At 32.1% G+C, this 21,000-nt stretch overlaps 1 protein-coding gene and 1 long non-coding RNA gene across 3 annotated transcripts; one reads left to right on the top strand and one right to left on the bottom strand.

Annotated features, from left to right (window-relative positions):
- Positions 1-682: 682 nt before the first annotated feature.
- Positions 683-5,747, bottom strand: LOC117928954 (putative disease resistance protein At1g50180). 2 transcript variants are annotated; one of them, XM_034849105.1, is made up of 4 exons: positions 5,638-5,747; positions 4,057-5,178; positions 1,627-3,423; positions 683-994 (listed from the first exon to the last, which is right to left on the bottom strand). In XM_034849105.1, the coding sequence occupies exons 2-4, from the start codon at positions 5,096-5,098 to the stop codon at positions 963-965; spliced, it is 2,871 nt and encodes a 956-aa protein (XP_034704996.1). In that variant the 5' UTR covers positions 5,099-5,178; positions 5,638-5,747; the 3' UTR covers positions 683-962. The 2 variants fall into 2 exon arrangements, with proteins under 2 accessions (XP_034704996.1, XP_034704997.1); XM_034849106.1 differs by having other exon boundaries at positions 4,063-5,178.
- An 8,763-nt stretch (positions 5,748-14,510) lies between these two features.
- Positions 14,511-16,167, top strand: LOC117929303. Its single transcript, XR_004653733.1, has 3 exons — positions 14,511-14,556; positions 15,023-15,083; positions 15,868-16,167. It is a non-coding gene; the product is annotated as an uncharacterized LOC117929303 (long non-coding RNA).
- The last annotated feature ends 4,833 nt before the right edge of the window (positions 16,168-21,000 follow it).

Genomic DNA, 21,000 nt, shown 5'->3' with positions numbered 1-21,000 from the left:
CTGTTGGTGGATAGAATATTAGAAGAGACTGGAGATGTGTACCATTTTCTGGGTTCAAAATTGATGCAGTTATTAGCACCTTCATCTCTATTTTTCTGTACTATCCTAACGTCTGCAACATGAACAGATTGATCCAAATATATGGCATATCTTCGAACCATATTTGGAGTAGGTGTTGTTGCCATATGCCAAAGACCGATAATCTCAAGAAAATTTTCTTCTTTTGCCTTTGTCAAACATAGATCTCGCATAAGGTCATGCAATTGACAAGTTTTGACTCTTCCATTTGGACGACTCCTTCCTACTTGAACCCTGCATCTATACTATGGTAGTGTTATCCTGTCCGGGTTACTACTGGCTACTGATATATGATTCTTTTGGGTGCAAACTCATTTTTCAATGGATTTTGGTTAAGTTTTGACAGTTAAATCATTCTAGAGTTTCTGTACTTGAATTTACTGCAGAGCTATCTTCCACTCCCCACTTTTGCATTGCATAATTCATTCCAGGATGTGGTGGCCGGCTTGATATCTCAGGATATAGGTGCAGTTCAATTACTGTTGCTTGAACTATACTATGAAGATGATGTTGGAAAAATGGCGGTTTCCCCCTTCTATCTTTTTCTGGATCAGTATATGGAAGCACAAGCTGTTTAAAAAAGCAAAGAAACAGGGGGAAATTGTATTGAGATAACCAATTTTATTTGCACGCAACATGACAACAAATGCACAACCACAACCAATTAACAGAAGAACAATCCCGGATTCAGTCATAAACAAGCCAACACACCAATTAGAAGGAAGAAAAAAAAATTATAGGAATATTATGATCAAATCATAATAAGTCTAACATCATTTACGGAGTAGGAACAAGGCTGCTTCCTAACAAGCACCAACTGCCATTTAGCATCACTTCTCCATCATTGACCACGTCCGATGGATGGAATCCGTATTTCATTTTCTTCATGGGCGGACACTTCTCCTTTCACCCTCATCTTATGAAATACAAAATCATAGTTAGAAGCATTTCTCAAATTATTTGTTAATAAAAGAACATTGAAATAGAAAGGTTATATAAAAGCAAGCTCTTTGTCACTTGAACAATTTAGGATTGTGAAAACAAGTGAGAAGTTGGTTCGTAACTTCAGTCTATGGGTGTCACAAAAGATTAACAAAATATCATTCTTATTTTGATTTCCGTGATGCATATTAAAAAGCATTAATGAACATAAAGAAAAGGACCTTCATCTATTTTATGTTGTGTTTACTATCAATTAAATAATTAAATAATCTAATTATTTTAAAACACCTATATTTAATTAAATTTTCTTGAAATGGTTAATAGCCCATCAGGGTAATCCAATTGGTCAAGACAAATGCTGAGAGGTGTATCCCAATAAGATGCATATGGTCTCATATTCAAATCAGATCATTGATGATATTCTAATTTATTTGATGATCAACAAGAGCCTTAAGGAGTTGGCAAGAGGTTGAAGAGAGAAGTAACATGACATGATTTAAAAATAATCAAACGGTTGATGGTTAAAAATGGAGTGTTTCTCTTTTTTTTTTTGATGTGTTTGTATATGTGAAAGGAGAAAAGAAAAAGCACAAATTAATGACTTACCATCAATTAATTTGATGGACGGCACGTGTTCGACTTTGTAGAAATCCTCCCCTTCTTTCCCATTTATCACTTGAAGCCTCTGTATGAAATCTTTGGGCATAAAGGCAACGTCCAATGTCTGAAGGGTAGTGATATACTTCACTTCTTCAGGAACCATTTCCAATGATGTACAATCAACAATAGCTAAATTCTTAAGATTAGGCATTGCACCTTTATCCACCTTCAACCTTTTCACGGAGTGACTGAAGATTGCCAGATCTTTGAGCCGAGGGAACCCATTCTTAGAGAAAACCATTTCCTCCCCAATGTAAAAATCACGCAATAAGGAAAGGATTGTCAAGTTAAGAAGGCACTCTAGAATCGGTGTCGGGTCCTGTTTTAGTTTAGAAGATCTCAAGGTTAACATAGTGAGGTTTGGAGGGAAGAAGAAGTGCCCAGGCAAGTTGCTTATTTCTCCATGTAGGCGTAACTTATAAAGATGTGGACACATTGATAGTTGCTTTAGATCTATTTCTTCCACTTTGGTACCAACATGTTTCAAACCTAAGGAACGAAGATTGCTTGAAATGGGATGGGAGGGTTTGAGAATTACATCCAACTCTTTAAAGCTTTTGACTCTCTTCACTTCCAATTTTTGAAGCTTGGTCAAGTGGGCCAAATCTTTTATGTCCCATTGTACTGCATCAAAGTTTTTTAACGTCTCCAAGTTACTCAGGTTGCCCCATTGCACCTTACTATTACCCACATGAAGATCGAAAGGAAGGTAGAGATGTCTTAGCCATTTCATCCTACCTATCACTTCGTTCATTCTAAAACAAATCATCGGTCGAGTAATCCGTAAATCCAGGGTCTGGATGCAACCTAAATTTCTTATAGATGATGGGAAGTGTAAGAGACTAGCATATTTAAAACTCAAGAACTTCAAGTGTACGAGGTTGCCTATTGATTTTGGTAATTTTTCTCCCAGTGAAAGTCCCTCAAGACTTAACACTCTTAATAATGTGAACTTCTTCAGGTTCAACTTCCTCAGCATCCAGTGTACTGTCACTTCTTTTGGTGGAGAGAATATTAGAAGAGATCGGAGGGGTGTGCCATTTTCTGGGTTCAATTTGACATAAATATTAGCATCTTCATCTTTATTTTTGGAGACTGCTCTAGCCTCTGCATCACTCTGTACAGGAAGAGATTGATCTAGATATATGGCACGTCTTCGGACTTTATCTAGAGTAGGTGTTGTTACCACAGAAGATGAAAATGTTTCCACTTGCTGAAAACCGATAATCTCAAGAAAATTTTCTTCTTTTGCCTTTGACAAGCATAAATCTCGCATTAGGTCATGCAACTGGATAGTATGGACTCTTCCATTTGAACTTGTTCTTCCTACTTGAACCATACACCTTTGAATGAGCTCATCCAGATACCCTTCTGCAACATCCTCCAATGTTTGTTCTCCCACCTTTGATATAATCCCTTCAGCCACCCACATTCGAACCAAACTTTTTGTTCGAATTTCATAGTCCTCGGGGAAATGGGCTAAATAGAGAAAGCAAGATTTTAAGTGGCATGACAAATCTTGGTAACTTAAAGCTAACACATTGGAGACTCCACTGTCTTGCTGCTTGTAATTGTCTATGCCTCTCATCAAGTATGATTTAATATTTCTATGAATTCTCTCCCAATCATACAACGTGTGGTTTGTAGCTAGAAGTCCTCCAAGCACAACAACAGCCAATGGCAAACCTCCACAATATCTAGCCATTTCCTTTCCCACCTCCTCCATGTTGTTAATGGTAGGATCTAAAAAAGTTCAAGAGAAATTGATTAGAAATATTCTGATAATCAACTATTACCAAGAAAAATAAATTACTCAAGAATTAGAATTATGCAATTGCTTTGTGTAAAAGAATAAGAAACTTATAATCAGCAAACTTTTCTTAGCCTTGAAGAATAGCTTGTTTTATAAGTCATAGCAATTAACTTAGAGTGTGTTTGATAGTAATTTTTAGAAATTTTTTTAATCTTTTTAATACTTGAAAAATAAAAATTTTCAAATGTTAGAAATGTTTTCTAAAATTACTAACAAATAGACTCTTAGTTTCAATAAAATAAACTAAAAAATTACCAAGCCAGAATTTCCAGAAGCTTGAAAAAGTTCTAAGTCGAGCCATGGACATGAGCACTCAACCCAACCTCGTAGCTCAAATTGACCCCATGTTTTACAGCCCTGGTTGCAATTTAATAATTGTTGCTTTGACATGTTTAGTCATAAAATCAAATTGAAAAGGGAAACAATAGAAAATTTTGGGAGGAAAGGCTAATGGAAACCTTATGTTTTAGGGCCCTGTTCCAATTGACTTGTTGCTTTGACAACCTCAACCCTGTGGTTGTAGTTATAAAATCCAATTGACAAGGGATAGAATAATGAAATACCTGTACCATTATCATTTCTGAGGAAGGCTCTTCTCTGAAGAAGCTCCCAACTCTCTTCCTCAGTTAAACACTTTGGTTGGTACAAGAAGCCTTGTGGATCCGCATGTGAAGCCACCGCTTTGTTCCGGGTGGTGAGTAGTATCTTGCTGCCTACCTTTTGCAGTGGAAAGGCAGGTCTTAGCGTGTCCCAAGCTTCTGTAGTCCACACATCGTCCAGAATCACCAGACATTTCTTTTCCTCTTGTATTCGATAAACTCTCTTTAATACCTCATTGTCACTCATCTTCTCAATTTCCTTCCTCTGCTCTTGAGGAGGAGACATGAAGTTGATTAATATTTCTTGTACAACCGCTCTGATGTTGAATTGTTGAGATACGGAACTCCAAGCAAAACAATCAAAATGACGCCTAACAGCACCATGATGGTAAACCTTCTTTGCGAGAGTGGTTTTTCCCAGGCCCCCCATACCCCATATCGACACAACTGAGCATCTTTTGTCAGGTTGCACGAGCTGTTCCATCAAGATCTTCACGTTTCCCTCCACTCCAAGTGTGTCTTCATCAACAACGTGGGAGTAAGACCGCCTGAGGATACGTTGCCTCTCATTTCTGGAACCGGAGCTTTCTCCTTCTATGCTCTTTATGTTATAGCTCTGTAAACTTGTACTGAGACTGGAGATTCTGTTTTTTATGGCATCAATCTCTGTCCCAACCTCATGGAGTGCTTTAAATTCTGATAAGATGCAAGCATACCTCTTGAGGATGTTTTGAAGGCCACTTCTCCTCCTCCTGGCAACCTTGAAGGCAAAAGTCTCTACAGTGTCTTCGGCATCATATGCAGCCTCTCTAATTTCAGCAACCCAATTGCGAATTGTCTCATCCTCATCTCGTCTTGCGTCTGCATCTTTCAGAAAACATTTCATCCGCCTAAGCTCGACCTGAATTTCTGCAATTTTGTCAGTCACCCCATGCAAGAAACTTGCCTCTTGAATCAACAGGTCACCTAGCCTTTCCACAGCAAAGGACACAATTGCCTCCGCCATTTGTTTGATGTTACTTGTTCCTACAAAGGAGAAATGTTCAAAAGATGATCGCCTCTGCAATCTCTTCTACACCTCCATGACTGCAAAAATGTAAATCACCCTATTTAATTATATTTTTACATAATCTAGAGAAAAAAAAATTGCATTTATATCCTTTGTAGTTTCTGAAATTAAAATGCACACTTTGTTAAACCTTCAACACCACCCTTCTCGTTAAAGTGAAGGTACTTGCAAGGGTGGGTTAAAATCGGTTGACTCGATCGATAGTCCGATTTGACTCGGGTGAATCGTCTGAGTTACCGGGATTTTCGAGTTAAACTCAAAAATAAAAAAAAATTCTTCCAAATCACAACAAAAGAACATCAAACCGCAACCAAAACTGAGAAATTTCTGAAAATCAGTGATCATCTTAAAAAAAAAAAAAAAAGGTTTTTCAGATGGAGAAAACAACTCAATGAAGTCCTTGAAAAGTTTTTTAGTCCAATCCGCGACGGTCTTTGAGAATAAGAAGAGGTGGTTGAGAGTATTTCATCGCTAACCTCACAACGGATGGACTGCAGCGCCTTGGTCAGCGGCGTGACTGTGGTGACTGCTGAGAAGCATCGGATCCCTCATCCTCCATTGCCGATAATTCTAAGGAAAATTCTAGTTTTTCAAGCCATTGGATGTCCTAGATTACATCGCCATCCATTTTAAATTTGAAATAAAAATTCCACGTAACTGGATTTTGGCCTTCTTTCTACCACATTCTCAATAATTTTGGGTTTAAATAAAATAAATATGAGATAAAAATAAAATTGAAAAAAATTAAAAATAATAATGATATAAAATTTGAAAACATTTTTATTAAAAAAAAAAAAAATCATATATCATAATTACATTATTTTATTTTTAAATAAGTATTAAACATTTAAATTCAAGAATATGGTAATATTTTAATATGAAATGAGTATTTTCATTAAAATTCAACATTTTGATAATCATATGTAAAGCTTAGGTAATTAGATCATCCTATATTTTATTCTCGTATTTTCTAAATTTTACATTTTTTGAATTTAAGGTTTTTAAAATTAAATTACAGTAAAATAAATTACTAATAAGTTACTAATGATAATATTTTTGAAAATAAATTTGTAATTTCAAAAATTTTAAAACTAAAAATCAATATGAAAAATGTGATGAAAATACCAAACATGTATTTATCACATTTTTCGTACCCTAAATTATTTATATTTTTAAAATTTCAGATTTACTTTTTAAGTTGAAATAACAATAACATAGTTTAATAATATTATTTTGAGTTATTATTGATAGAATTGTTAAAAAAAAAAATAAGAATTAAAAAAATTTTAAATTGGAAATAATGTAAATTATCCTAAAAAAATTAGAAAATTAAAACACTAAAAAATTAGAGAGGATATGAAAAATGTGAGAAAAAGGTATGAAGATTATGAGAAATCCTCACATTCTTCATACCTTACCTCACATTCTCCTTACCCTGAAATTTAACAATTTTTCGATCTTTTTATTTTTATTTTTCACTTAAAAATACAAATATATTGTTTATTGATACTAATCAAGCTTAGAAATAATGAAAATTATTTTCAAAAAAATTTAAAAAATTAAAACACTAAGTAATTGTAGAAGGTACGAATAATGTGAGGAATGGTACAAAGAATGTGAGAAATCTTCACATTCTTAGCACCCTTCATTACATTCTCTTTACCCTCGAAAATTTTCAAACTTTTCAAATTTTTTTCCACATGGAAATACAATAATATTATTTATTGACACTAATTAAGCTTAGAAATGATGGAAATTACTCTTAAAATAAATTAAAAAAAATTATTCTTAAAGAAATGATGGAAGTTCGTACCCCCTCTCACAAAGTTCGTACCCTCTCTCACAAGTTCGTACAATCTCTTAGAAAGTTCGCACCTTGTCGTACAAAGTTCGTACCATCTCTTAGAAAGTTCGTATCGTCTCTTACAAAGTTCGTACCATTTCTCACAAAGTTCGTACCATCCCTCACAAGCTCATACAATCTCTTAGAAAGTTTGTACCTTGTCGTACAAAATTCATACCATCTCTTAGAAAGTTCCTACTCTCTCTTAGAAAGTTCATACCATCTCTTACAAAGTTTGTACCATTTCTTAGAAAATTTGTTTCCTCTCTTACAAAGTTCGTACACTCTCTTAGAAAGTTCGTACCATATCTTACAAAGTTCGAAGTTCATACCGTCTCTTAGAAAGTTCGTACCCTTTCTTAGAAAGTTCATACATTACAAAGTTCGTACCATCTCTTAGAAAGTTTATACCCTATCTTACAAAATTCGTACACTCTCTTACAAAGTTTGTACCTCATCTTAGAAAGTTCGTACCCTGACTTAGAAAGTTCGTACCCTATCTTAGAAAATTCGTACCCTCTCTCACAAAGTTCGTACCATCTCTCACAAAGTTCGTATCCTTTCTCACAAAGTTCGTATCCTTTCTCACAAAGTTCGTACCATCTCTTACAAAGTTCGTATTCTCTCTTACAAAATTCGTATCTTGTCTTACAAAGTTTGTACCCCCTCTCATAATTTTCGTACCTCCTCTCAATATATAAAACTTCATCTTCAAATTTAGTCTATGAATATAAAAAATAATAATATAAAAATATTGATGACAATTTCATAACAAATGACTAAATACTCTCAATTTGATTAATAATAACTCATAAAAAATTAAAAAATCTAGATGTTATAAATCATTACATATTTAAATGTCATTTAACATAACATTTCTACCTACAACAGTTATATGTAAATAGAAAAAAAAAAATCAAATGTTACCTTTTAACACTTGTAATCACTTGACATCCTCCGTATAATGTCTTCTTCAAGACATATAAAGCTTCATCTTCAAATTTAATCTATGAACAATATATATATATATATATATATATATATATATATATATATATATATATATATATATATATATATATATTAATAACAATTTGATAACAAAATTTTATAATAAACTCATAAAAAATTCTAAAATAGTTATTCAACATCACATTTCTTCCTACAACAATTATATTTGGATAAAAAAAAAAAAATCAAATATTACCTTTGACATTTGTAATCACTTGAAATCCTTCATTTTCTTCATATAATACAAATTTTAAATTTTCTCTCTCAAAAAGTTTTAAACTTGATTTTGAAATTTGATTAATCAAAATACATCTTACATATTTTGTAATTTGGTAGTTGAAATTATTTAATTTTCATATTAAATTACTATCCCTTTTTTATATATGAATTATGAGAGCATAAGAGTAGTTAGTAGGATTTTTTTTATAGATAGAGTTAGGTAAGGTATTAAATAACAAATAATATTTGATATTTAATAATAAATTATAAAAAAAGTTGTAATATTTAGATATATATGAAATGCATGTGATTATTTCTCACCAACAAGTCATCTTTACTGATTTGATAAGTTTTTATAAATTTTTTAATAATATATACTTTACATATGTTATTTTATTATTGGGATCAAATGTGGGTAGGTACCCCAAAATGAAAAGTGGTACCAAAGAACAACCCTAATTCTAATTACATGCGTAGTAACACACTCAATGATGAAAGGCAATAGAAAGTAAAAGGTAGAATAGAAGGCTGTCCCCAGTAATACACTCTTTGAACACCCGAAGTCTACCACACACTCCAATAAAACACATAAAGAAGAAAGAGAAGGCCCTGCAATTTGTACCAACCCTCAATAATAATGTCAGCAGACTCAGCACAGGAGCCACCCATTAGTGATCTTCGTTTCACTCACACCCCACCGGGCCCACCACTTTCACATTTGCCTTTATAAGTGGATGAATTTGTAATTTTAGAAAATATTTATAATACTTAAAAAAATTTATTATGTTATAAATATTAAAAATATTTTATAGAATTACTCTCAAATTTCCTATAAATCGATGAAAGTTTGAATTTTGAATTCTAAATGATACAAAATATCAAAATTAGAATTTGGACTTTAAAATATTATCCTAATTGAGTAATTGTCAATTGATTTCTACTCTTCTACTCCAAGCATCTCTTTAGAATTTGGACATTTTTCAAATGTTCTTTCCAACAGGACAGGGAAAAGAAAGGTGTAACAACTTGGGGGCTGCTAAAGTACAATGAAACACTGCCCATTTTGGTAATTTCTTTGTGTGGGCATCCATTGCAAGCTACTTATTAGAAAGTACATATAAGTTTCTAAATTCAAATATTAGGATTTGATTTGAGTTTAAGTAATTAAGATTATGTTTGGATACATTTATTGTATTTTTGAGTTTTAAAAATAAGTAGTAGGAACTCTTAAACAAATAATAGAGATTGATTTAAAAAAGATAATGATTTTTAGAAACGGTTTAAAAAAATAGAAGTATTAAAAACTTTTTACTTGGCCAAATTTAAAAATTTTGATAAAATTTTTTTATAACATAAACTAAGTCCCCATTTTTTGTACAAGGGTTCCTAAATTTTATATAGGAGATGCTACTAGCATGTTTCATGTTTTCTTATACTTGTTTTTAAAAATTATTTTTTAAGTTAAAAAACAAAAAATAGTTATTTAATATTTTCTAAGAATGAGGGTGTTTAGCAAGTTATCTTTTTTTATAAAAAAATTAAAAAAATTGGAAATAAAAAACTTGTTTGGATAAGTTTTATTGAAAAATAATTTTTTATTTGATTTTGTAAAAATATTGTATATAATATTAATTAAATTTAAGTCAAGTTTTATTAAAAATAAAAATACAATGGTTAAATGAAAATACCTTCAATTAATTTTTTCAGGATTCTATAAGTGGCAACTTTGAGAAAAAAAAAAAAAAGGATAAAAGAAGTTTAAATCTTGTGGTAGTAGAAGTTAAATAATCACAACCTCATGTTAGTGGTTTAGCTCCTAGCATATTGCTTGCTAATTCTAACCAAGTGAAAGCATGAATTACTAATATGTGAAGGGGCTCTTGGAGCATTGAAGTCTCCTGAAAATTCTCGAGTAAATCTATAGGATGCTTGGTTGTTTGAAGCATTAAGTTCAATGCTTGAAAGCTTATCTTATTCAATCTATTTTTCTCATATCTATGTTTTGCTTGAAAGACCTTTGTTGGGGCATTGTATGGATGGGTCTTGCTTGTGTGGTTTTGACTCTTTCCTTTTTGGGCTTTTGTTTCCATTGGTATGCTTCATGTGTACTAGGAAATCAAGGATGATTGACACTTACTAATAAAATCTCTATTGGGATTATTAATATGTTTCATGAAAGAGTGAAAATGTGTTTTTTTCTCGTGAGAGGGCTATTTGCCCTAGAACTCGGCCAAGCCTTTTGGCTGACATCTTCACAAGCCCTTTTTCTCTTCCAACCCCTACAGCATGTCCAGATGCGGAGAAAACAGGAGTCACGCTCTCCCCTTTTTTTCAGTGTTTCAATGGCGGTTCTCAAGTGGGGCAGCGTTGATTTGCGGATTTCTCCAACCATGTTAGTGGAAGAAGCTTCAGGGATGGCAGTGAAGAATGAATATGATTGGCAGTGGCGTTGTACCAGGTCAGTGTTGCCATCTTTGGTAGGTTTAAACTATTGGGAGGGAAAGGGAAAGAACGGAGTAAAAGAAAAGGTATATGTGGGGACATTGAATAGGAGGACAGTACAACTAGGTCGATTCTACTCTTACAATCCTTGAGGTATGCTTCTGTCTTTTGGTAATTGGAATGCAAGCGCCTTGACCCACAAACCATTGACATGTTGCTTTCCATGTTAAAGAGCATGATATATATTGTGAGCTCAAACTTAAGCTTTTAGGAAAATGGGTTGTAGAACATGGTATCTGAGCTTTGTTTGGCGGGAGGTTATGTGTTGGAGCCGCCTCTGCAACTTGCATTTCCCCCCTGTGTTGGGCCCAGTTCAACATTCCAATGGTTGATATCATATATGCAAGCTAAATTGTTATCTGGGGCGAGAGACATGGTTGAAGAAGGTTGAAGAATTGCATCTTTTCCAAAGCTATACTACTCCTAAAGGTTGGAGACAGGTCCAGGTGCAAAAAATTAGTATTAGTATATGTAGCCTCACTATTCGTTTGGAGAATTTATGCCAGATAAAAGTCTGGCATAGGATCAGCCCACAAAGTGCCCAGTCCAAGGCATTACTAAAATGGGGCGCGCTTTGTTACACTCTTTGAGTTGTTAGGAATCTTTTCCTTTCCTGCTGCTGCTGCAGAGAATATTTGAAAGAAGTAGAATTGGATGTAAACAGATCCTTTGAGTAGAAGAGGAGAAAGCAATTGCCAATCCTCTATCTAGAACACTCAATAACACAAGGGAACACTTACAAGCTTTCCCCCGGAGCAGAGAATATTTGGAAAAAGTAGACTTGGATGGAGAGATCCTTTGGGTAGAAGTGTGGAAAATCAATTGCTTATATCCCCAAGCAAAGAAGTGATTCTTCTATCCACAACATTCAAAAACACAAAAAAAGACCTGTAAATTTATCATCCACTCAAATTAAGGGCCAAAACAGGTTTTTCTGTGAATGACAGAGAAGAAAAATGGCAGAGGCTATTGTGTCCTTTGCTGTGGGAAGGCTAGGTGACTTGTTAATCCAAGAAGCAAGTTTCTTACATGAGGTGAGTGACAAAGTTGTGGAAATTCGGACTGAGCTGAAGCGGATGCAGTGTTTTTTGAAAGATGCAGATGCAAGACAAGATGAAAATGAGGTTATTCACAATTGCGTTGTGGAAATTAGAGAGGCTGCTTACGATGCTGAAGACAGCATAGAGACCTTTGCCTCCAGAGTTGCCCTGAGGAGGAGGAGAAGCAGTCCCCAAAACATCTTTAAGAGGAGTGGTTGGATCTTCTTTGAATTTATAGCACGCCAGAAGGTTGGGACAGAAATTGATGCCATAAAAAAAAAGGGTCTCCAATCTCACTACAAGCTTACAAAAGTCTGACATAAGGAGCATTACAGAGGGAGAAAGCTCAAGTTCCAGAAATGAGAGGCCACAACAGGGTAGGCCTACTTACTCCCACCTTGATGATAAAGATATCATTGGGGTGGAAGAAAGTGTGAAGATTTTGGTGGAACAGCTGGTGGAACCAGACAGGAAATGGTCAGTTGTGGCCATATATGGTATGGGGGGTCTGGGAAATTTCTGAAAATCAGTGATTCTCTTCAAAAGGAAAAGTTTTTCAGACGGAGAAAACGACCCAATGATGTCCTTAAAAAGCTTTTCAGTCCAACATGTGATTGTCTTTGAGAACACAACGGATGGACTGCAGCGCCTTGGTGTCAGCGGCGTGACTGTGGTGACTGCTGAGAAGCATCGGATCCCTCGTTCCTCCATTGCCGATAATTCTAGTTACAGTTATGAAGATGATTTTAGAAATTTCAAGAATGATGTAAATATGCATTATTTATAAGATATGAATAAATAAATAAAAACCCAAAATATCATTTTTATGGGAAGTGCATTTGGGAAAAATAATTCCCATTTAATGTACTGAAACAGTACCTCCTTCACGTTACTCGAAAATGGCCTTATTAATATGTATATATGGGTTCCCACCCATACCAGTCCAACTTACATGAGGATAGTACATTGTTCAACCAACAAAGGTACTTTAAAACCAAAATAGTATTATTTTAAGACCAAAATACATGTAAGGGTATTCTTGGGTAAGGTAGACATTATTCCAATATATGAAATGAATTTATTTTCCTCAAAATGCACTCCCTATGAAAATGATTTTTTTTACATTCTCTTTTCATCTATATTTTGTGAAATGTGCATGTTACATAATATTACAGGAAATAAGAGAAAAATCCGATAACAAGAGACTAATTGGTTGCCTTTATGGGAAATTGCACTAATTCCCTTATGAATCATGATCATGGTTTGGTAAATGTTTCTCAAAAAGGTTTTTTTTTTAACAAAAAAATATATTTGACAACCATAATTAAAAAAAAAAAGGTTTAATACATTTTACCACCTCAACCTATCCATGTTTTGTACATTGCCTCATCAAGTTTAAAATCGAGTATATTTCATTCTAAGTTTCTTAAATTGTAGCGCTTTGCCTTTTTCATTGGTTGGTGTTAGTTTCAGTGGACGAAAATGTCACGTGTTGTAGACATAATTGACTAATAAAGGGTAGATTTGTAAATCCCCAAACCTAAAAAGCCCCAAACAACTCTCCCTCCCTCAAACTTCATCTTCGTTCTTTGTTTGTAATGAATTTGCAAGGAATGCGATGGAGTTAGGTTTTAGAGAACCCAATACCTTTCAATAATGAATTTGTAGTGAGTTAGGTTTTGAGTATTTTATGCCAATTATCTGAGGAGTAAGATCAGTAATGAATTAATACATAATTAGTTTTCCTTTTAGAGAGCCATGTATTGTGCTCAAGCTCACATGTCTGTATCAATGTTTCAAGTAATCATTCAATCATATAAATCCAAACAGTGAAATGCTAAACCGTAAAATGTAGAGTGATAGGAAAATTCTTAGCTATGAAAAATGAACTGTAACCCTAAATACCTAAACACCTCAAATTTATTTTTCTTAAATTTTATCCTTTATCAAAACGAAACCCTAACCCTAAATACTAAACACTCAAAATTTATTCTTTTAACCAATATTTTCTTAGCCATAAAATGAAAAACTAAAGCAAAACATTGCAAGAAAAAGTAATTTACTATTAAAATCCAATTCAATCGAACTCTCAGCCCTTCGATGTTTGCATTAAGTATTTGGGATTTTTAGGGCTTTGAGGGTCAGGGCTTCGGAGGAAGAACGAAGACAAAGACTAAAGGGGAAAGTTATTTAGGGTTTTTTAGGTTTGAGAATTTACAAATCTACCCTTAATTAGTGAGTCACGTGCACAAGACGTTGGATTTTCGTCTACTAAAAGGAACATTGTCCAATGAAAAAGGCAGAATGTTGCAATTTAAGAAGTTTTGTAACACCTAGTACTAATGAATTAATTAGGCAATAATGATTATTTTAGTACTTAACTTTAAGCTTGCTTAATTAGATGTTAAAACTAGTTTAGTGCTAATCATGTTTAATTATGAATTAAACTTTGATTAAGGTTAAGTGGGATTAGTTAATGATCTAAGCATGCTTATTAGGTTCTTAGGGACTGATTAGGGTTATGAAAACCTAAAGGACTAATGGGCAATTATGGGTTTTATTTTTGATAACTTGAAGAACTAAAGTGCAAAATTGGGAAATTGGAGTTAGTGGAATGCCACCTCCTACTTGGGTGGATTGGTGGCAGCCATGTGGGCTGCCACCTCATGCTTGGGTGCAAGGAGACCCTTTATAAGGGGGCTGCAGCTCGTTTTGCACCATTTCACCTGCAGCAGCTTGGGTTAGAGAGAGAATCTAGAGAGAGAAAGTGTAGATTTGAGGTAAGCAAGTTGTTTAATTTTGTAATTTTCGTTTATTTTGGTTCCTAATGGTATGTTGAAAAGAATTAACGGTAAAAATTGTGTAAAAGTTGAGTATAATTAGTTATAAACCCGTTTTAGTTAAGAATCACAATTAATTAAAGATTAAAGTATTTTAAGTTAAGTATTTTATTAATGGTAAGATCAGCATAAATCTTTGTTTAATTTGGTTTGATTGAAAAATAGATTAGTAAACATGTGATGAATTGGGTTATTTGGACACTTGGGATTTGTTAATAGGTTAGGCTTTAAGAAAATCAAAAGAATTAGTGTTTGGTAATTAATTAGGGAAATTAATATGCATTGTAAATATTGTTTAATTCAATTCAAATTTGATTTGAAAACATGTAGGTTATAGATTAGAGAATGTGAGAATTAAAAATTTGCAACAATAAACTAAAACCTAAATTATGTTGTTTCATTTCAGTTCCTCGTAATAGGCAAAGATCGCCTACTTAGAAGAAACACAAAAAGGAAGTCGGTGTAAGGTAGGGAATTTTATGTTATTCTATGGTGTATTTGATTTCTTTCCTTGAATTATTTGTTGGAATTTCATGTTATTTCTATGATTTCATAAAATGTTTTAAAGTGTCATTGCATCTTGTTTTATTGCATTGAGATGTTACCATGATATTGGAACGTATATTGGTATGAAGATTCATGGTTTGTGTGGTCGAAATGGTTCATGGTGGGGTTGCATTGCAAGAAGGATATGGAGTTATCACAGATGATATTCAGAGAATTTATTGGTGGCGAAGTGCTTATGTGATGCTACAGGCCTTATCATTTGATATATTGTTTATGTGGGACCGTGGGCCCTTGGGTGAAAGTCCCTAAAGCCCTCGAGAAAGACACTCCGATGTGGGTGTATGGGGTTGGTCCTGCCCCTGGGTTTTAGTCCCTAAAGACACGGGGTTGGTCCTGCCCTTGGGTATGAGTCCCAAAAGACACGGGGTATGACTTGTCCTTGGGTGATGTCCCAGAATAGTCATTATTATATTGATCGAGTTTCTTGTGGAGCATTGTATCTGCTGTGTAGATTGTTGGGAGTCAGCAATTGATCAATTGTGAAAGGATGGATGGGGAAAAGCAATGATGAAACCAACAAACACATGCATACATGTTTGACATGATTACACATTTGTTAATGGTTATGAAATGTTTATCATGCATGCTATTAAACGTTTAATTCATGGTTTTTAAGGGTATACTTAGGATGGTTATAAACTTTCCTACTGAGTTGTGAACTCACCCTATTCCTTCCACCTCTAGATGCAGGTCAGAAGACCTATGCAGGAAATAATGCTTGAGCAATGCTTTACTGTGATTGGATGCTGTTTGCTCATATTGAAAGTCTTTTGAGGCCATGCCTTTTATATCAAGACTAAACCTTTTGTTGGAATGATGTAATGTATATATTTGTCAGATACACTTGTAGTATGGGCTACCCGTAGTAAACAATGGGGCTTGGTATATGTAAATTAATGTTGTACAAGTTTCTTTTGTGAAACAAAACATATTTTGTTAACTTAATAGTCACAATGTTTAATACATGATGTACTCTTTATAACAGGTTTTCCATATCCTCTTTTTGAACAAATTCAAGTAGGAACTCTACATTTAAATTTTTGAGAGCACTTATATTGTATTTGAGTATCAATTGTTTAGTTGAAAAATAAATAATAATAATAATAATAATAATAATAAAAATTGGGGTGTGACAAGTTTGAAGTGCAATGTACTCGAATTTAAACTTAAGGGGGTAATGTGTAAAACACATGATAGGTTGAGGGGATAAAGTGTATTAAACAAAAACAAAAAAATGATGTTTTAATATATTTTAGTTATTTTCAATTATTTTCATTTAGTTTTTTAGGATGTTTTAAAAAATAATTATATAAATATAAAGAATGATTAAAAATAAAATATTACATATAATAGTTCTTTTCAAAAAAATATTTAAAGACGTAAAATTTTTAAAAATTTTTAAGAACATTTCAGATTCTTAAATAGATTTTTATTTTACAAAACATTAGAAAACAATTTTCAAAAATCATTTTGGAAACATTTTTCTACACTTGTTTTTGAAAACACTTTCCAAACAGGGTCTTAGGTTAAAAATGTTCTTAACTTGTTTTTCCGTTGTTAAATATATTTTAAAAGTAACTTTTATATGTAATACTTTATTTTTAATCATTATCAATTTTTATATAATTATTTTTGAAAATATATTTTCTGAAAACATCATATTTTCTAAATTTATGAAGAGAATTATTTTTTATTTTCTAGTTGTCAAACATGTTCTTTTGTTTCCTTAGTTCTAGAAAACAACAAACTGTTTTGAAAATAGTTAGCAAATAGAGTCTAAAGTTATGAAAACAAAAAATATAAACAACAAAAATGCAGATCATAACCAGTAGAAAAACAATCAACAATCCTTGATTCGATGGTAAATGAGAAAAAATGCACCACTCTTATTATACATGATAAACAACAATGAAGTAGCAAGTGGAATGTATAACATCCGGCAATCAAATGTGGATTGCTATACCCATATTATTTTTGGAAAGTTGCACTCTCAATCATGTAAAGATCATTAATTCTTAGTGTAAAGTTCCTCATAATTTTAAAAATGCGTTTCCATAATTAAGAGGAACCCCATACATAAATAGTGTTGGAAAAAATATCCCTAATTTGATGTGTGAGATAATTTCACAATATTATGATTAGGCTGATTTCTAACAACTTCAATTTAGCATTACTTCCCTATCATCACGGCTTCAGAGATGGATTTAATAATTTCAATATACATTGAGCACTCCAAAATATTAAGTGCATTGTTAGGTTTGCATATGTTTTCTTAATAATAGTCTTATGATGAGAGAAGGACCACAATTCAATCACATGACTAGGGACTGACAGTTTAATTAAGAATTTAAGAAGTATGAGATCATGATATATAGAGCATTTAAATAATTCAAACTTCCTCCTAATTGTCCATCGAGGGAAAGCAATAGGGTAAGTCAAACCGACTTAAATATATAATTGGAGGCGCTCTCCAATAATACAACCCCTTCCCAACTCACTCGAATCAAACAAAAAGATAGATATATAAGGCCGGCAAGTGGGGTCTGCAATCGGCACCACCCTCAACAAGGTCAGCACAGCAGTACTGGCCATCGCTCGTCTTTATTTCAACACATGTCCCACCTTCATGCTCAGTGGGCTGATTATGAAACCTACACTTGGATTAGCTCATACCAACCCTTGATTACCTTTCTATTTATAATATATGTAAGCATCAAAATATCATAAAATGAGAAAATATCCGTGGTTGAGTCTTATAAAAGTATTAGATGAAAATCAAGAAAAAAAATGTGGATGGAATGAAAATTAATCAAAACTTGTAAAAATGTTAAAAAAACACTTTATAAAATAATAAAACAAATAGTAATGTACTTATTAAAATATTTTTTGAATAAACCCAGTAAGTTTCAGTGTATAAGAAACCCGCTTCTTGAACCAACAGTTCACCTAGCCCACAGCGAAGGAAACAGTAGCCTCCGCCATTTTCTTACTTCCTCCAAATCAAAGGGACGATTGGAGAAAAGTTTCAAATCAGATTGCCTCCCTAATCTCTACTACACCTAAAAGGACAAAAAAACAAAAAAAATAAAAAAAATGTATAGTCACACCATTCTTACACAAGCATCAATGCAAATGCAGGTCACAATGAAAGTGGCCGGCCACATAAAATAAGCACTTGTGCGTCCCATGCTTTATATTTTTAACCCCGCGTGCTAACACCAATTTCATATAAAATGGGCAACTTGAGCATTCACGACTCCAAAATTAATGAATTAAAACTAAAGGGTCATTAGATATAACCTTTTTTTTTTAAACAAAAATACTCTTTAACATTTTTTTAAATTTTTATCTCTCATTAGACACTTTTAATTTCAATAAAAAGTTTAAGGGTAAAAATTCTTAGAGACTTATCTTAAAAAATAATAATTTTTAAAACTTATTTTAAAACTTTTTTACTATCTTAATTTTGATGTAAACAATGTTAGTTGAAGAATACATAGACAAAATAATTCACGCAAAGATACACGATATTTTACTTGGTTTGGCACACTATACATATATCTATTGATGAGAAAGAATAATTCCACTATAACATAAAGAATATCTTAAAGAATAAAAATAGATACAATTATATTGAGTTCTTGAAACATCTTTTGTTGCCTCATGCCTTGCATCTACACCACGAGCCTATCACTCCATCGGGTATCTTGTATTTTTTCACATCTCTATCTATATAATTTTTACAAACTCATCTTCATCTCATAATTTTTTTCCCTCCTAACTTTGAATATTTATTTTTATAAGAAAATCTAATATTATTTTACAAAAAAAAAAAAATCTATACTAATTAGAAATTTATAGTACTTTCCAAAAATCTCCACCTTAAATCAAATTTTATTAAATCAATCTTCCATCTGTCCATGATACACACTTTCTATATCACACCTCAATGAGAGAACAATCTACATTCTTGTGTGCTTTATTTCTCTTTGGTTCTTTTAAAAATCTTTATTCCAAGTTATGATATCAATTTGTCGTGTCAACGAAAGTTTTAATGGAAACAATATTAATTGAAAAATACAAAAATAATCCTTACAAAGGTATACAATGTGTTTTGACGTAGTTCAGTCATCTATGCCCACATCCACAGATTAGAGAGAATAATTCCACTATACCATAGAAAATATTACAAAGGACAAAAATAGATAAAACTATTGAGTTCTAAAATGTCCCGTATTTCCCCATTCTTTATATCTACATTTTGAATTATGAGTCTCTACCTCCATTGATGTCTTCCATTTTTTCTCATATTTTTATCCACCTCATATAATCTTTACAAGTTCATCTCCTTCTCATATCCTTTGTCTCTCATCACCTAGAATATTTACCTAATATCTTTTCTTATTTTATAAGGAAAACTAATATTACAATAACATCAATTTATGAAATATTTTATATAATGTTCTTTACAAAAAAGAAATCTATATTAATAAAGAATTTGAGACACTTTCCAACCATTATAATTAGTCAATTGATTTTAATTATTCTAATTCAACATGCTCTTTTTTCTTCTTCTTTTTTTTTTGACATTTTTTACAATGAGGACAAACTCATATTAGATTCTTATTAATTATTCATGTTTGTTGGCTTGCTTTTAATTAATTAAATTCAACTTGCTCTCTTTTAATTATTCAAATTAAACTTGCTCTTATCTTTTTGCCACTTGTTGTAATTAATTAGTCCAAATATATATGACATCGATTGATTTTAATTATTCTACTTCAACTTGCCTTTTTATTTTATTTTTTATTTTTGACATTTTTTACAATGAGGACAAACTCATATTAGATTCTTATAAATTATTCATGTTTGTCCGGCTTGTTTTTAATTAATTAAATTCAACTTGCTTTCTTTTAATTATTCAAATTAAAGTTGCTCTTATCTTTTTGCCACTTGTTGTAATTAGTCCAAATATGACATGGATTGATTTTAATTATTCTAATTCAACTTGCTCATCTTTTTTTGACATTGTTTACAATGTGTCCAAACACATATCAGATCCCTTATTAATTATTCATGTTCATCCTACTTGTTTTTAATTAATAAGATTCAACTTGCTCTCTTTGAATTATTCAAATTAAACTTGCTCTTGTCTTTTTGGTGTGTGTTGTTGTAATTAATCTAAATATAAAATGGACTGATTTTAATAATTCTAATTCAATTTGCTCTTATTTAAAAAAAAAACTTGATTTACTTTGATGATGAATTGAAGCAACTTAAATATAAATAAAATTTAGTGGATATTTGGTAAAACTTAATACTTATTATTTAATGACTTAAGTTAACTTTAAGCTAAATTATTCTTAGTGTTTGGTAAGCCAATTTAATAACTTAATTTAAGTAATTAAATATATTTGGTAAAATAACTTAATGCTACGACTTAAAGTAAAATACAACAAGTAATAAGTAAAAATAATTAACTTATTCTTAAATCTATATCTTCATTTTACCTTTTTACCTCCATTTGCTCTAATTACTTTCATGATTTCTTTTACTACTCTAGGACTTCTATTGTTACTTGACCTCATTTGTTCTAATTATAATTTATGAGAATAAATATGTTAATTTGATGATTTAGAATAAATTTTAAGTTAATTTTATCAAACAACCATAATGCTTAAAGTAAGAATTAAGTAATAAATTTCAAGTCAAAAAATTAAAGTATATTTTAACTTAAAGTTAACTTAAGTCATTAAGTAATAAGTATTAAATTGTATCAAACATTCTTTTAATTTAAAACTTATTACTTATTTTTTT

The sequence above is a fragment of the Vitis riparia genome, chromosome 13, assembly GCF_004353265.1.
Source record: "Vitis riparia cultivar Riparia Gloire de Montpellier isolate 1030 chromosome 13, EGFV_Vit.rip_1.0, whole genome shotgun sequence".
In the NCBI taxonomy this organism is placed as follows: Eukaryota; Viridiplantae; Streptophyta; class Magnoliopsida; order Vitales; family Vitaceae; genus Vitis; species Vitis riparia.
The sequence above is the reverse complement of the archived record's forward strand: the minus strand, read 5'-3'. Positions and strand labels throughout refer to the sequence as shown.

What these genes read in the sequence shown, in the direction of transcription:
- LOC117928954 (XM_034849105.1), bottom strand. Translation starts at nt 5,098, where the DNA reads ATGGCGGAGGCAATTGTGTCCTTTGCTGTGGAAAGGCTAGGTGACCTG. An exon ending in CAGAAATGATAATGGTACAG is followed by an intron (nt 3,424 to 4,056) that starts GTATTTCATTAT and finishes GAACTTTTTTAG; the next exon opens with ATCCTACCATTAACAACATG. An exon ending in GTCCATCAAATTAATTGATG is followed by an intron (nt 995 to 1,626) that starts GTAAGTCATTAA and finishes GTATTTCATAAG; the next exon opens with ATGAGGGTGAAAGGAGAAGT.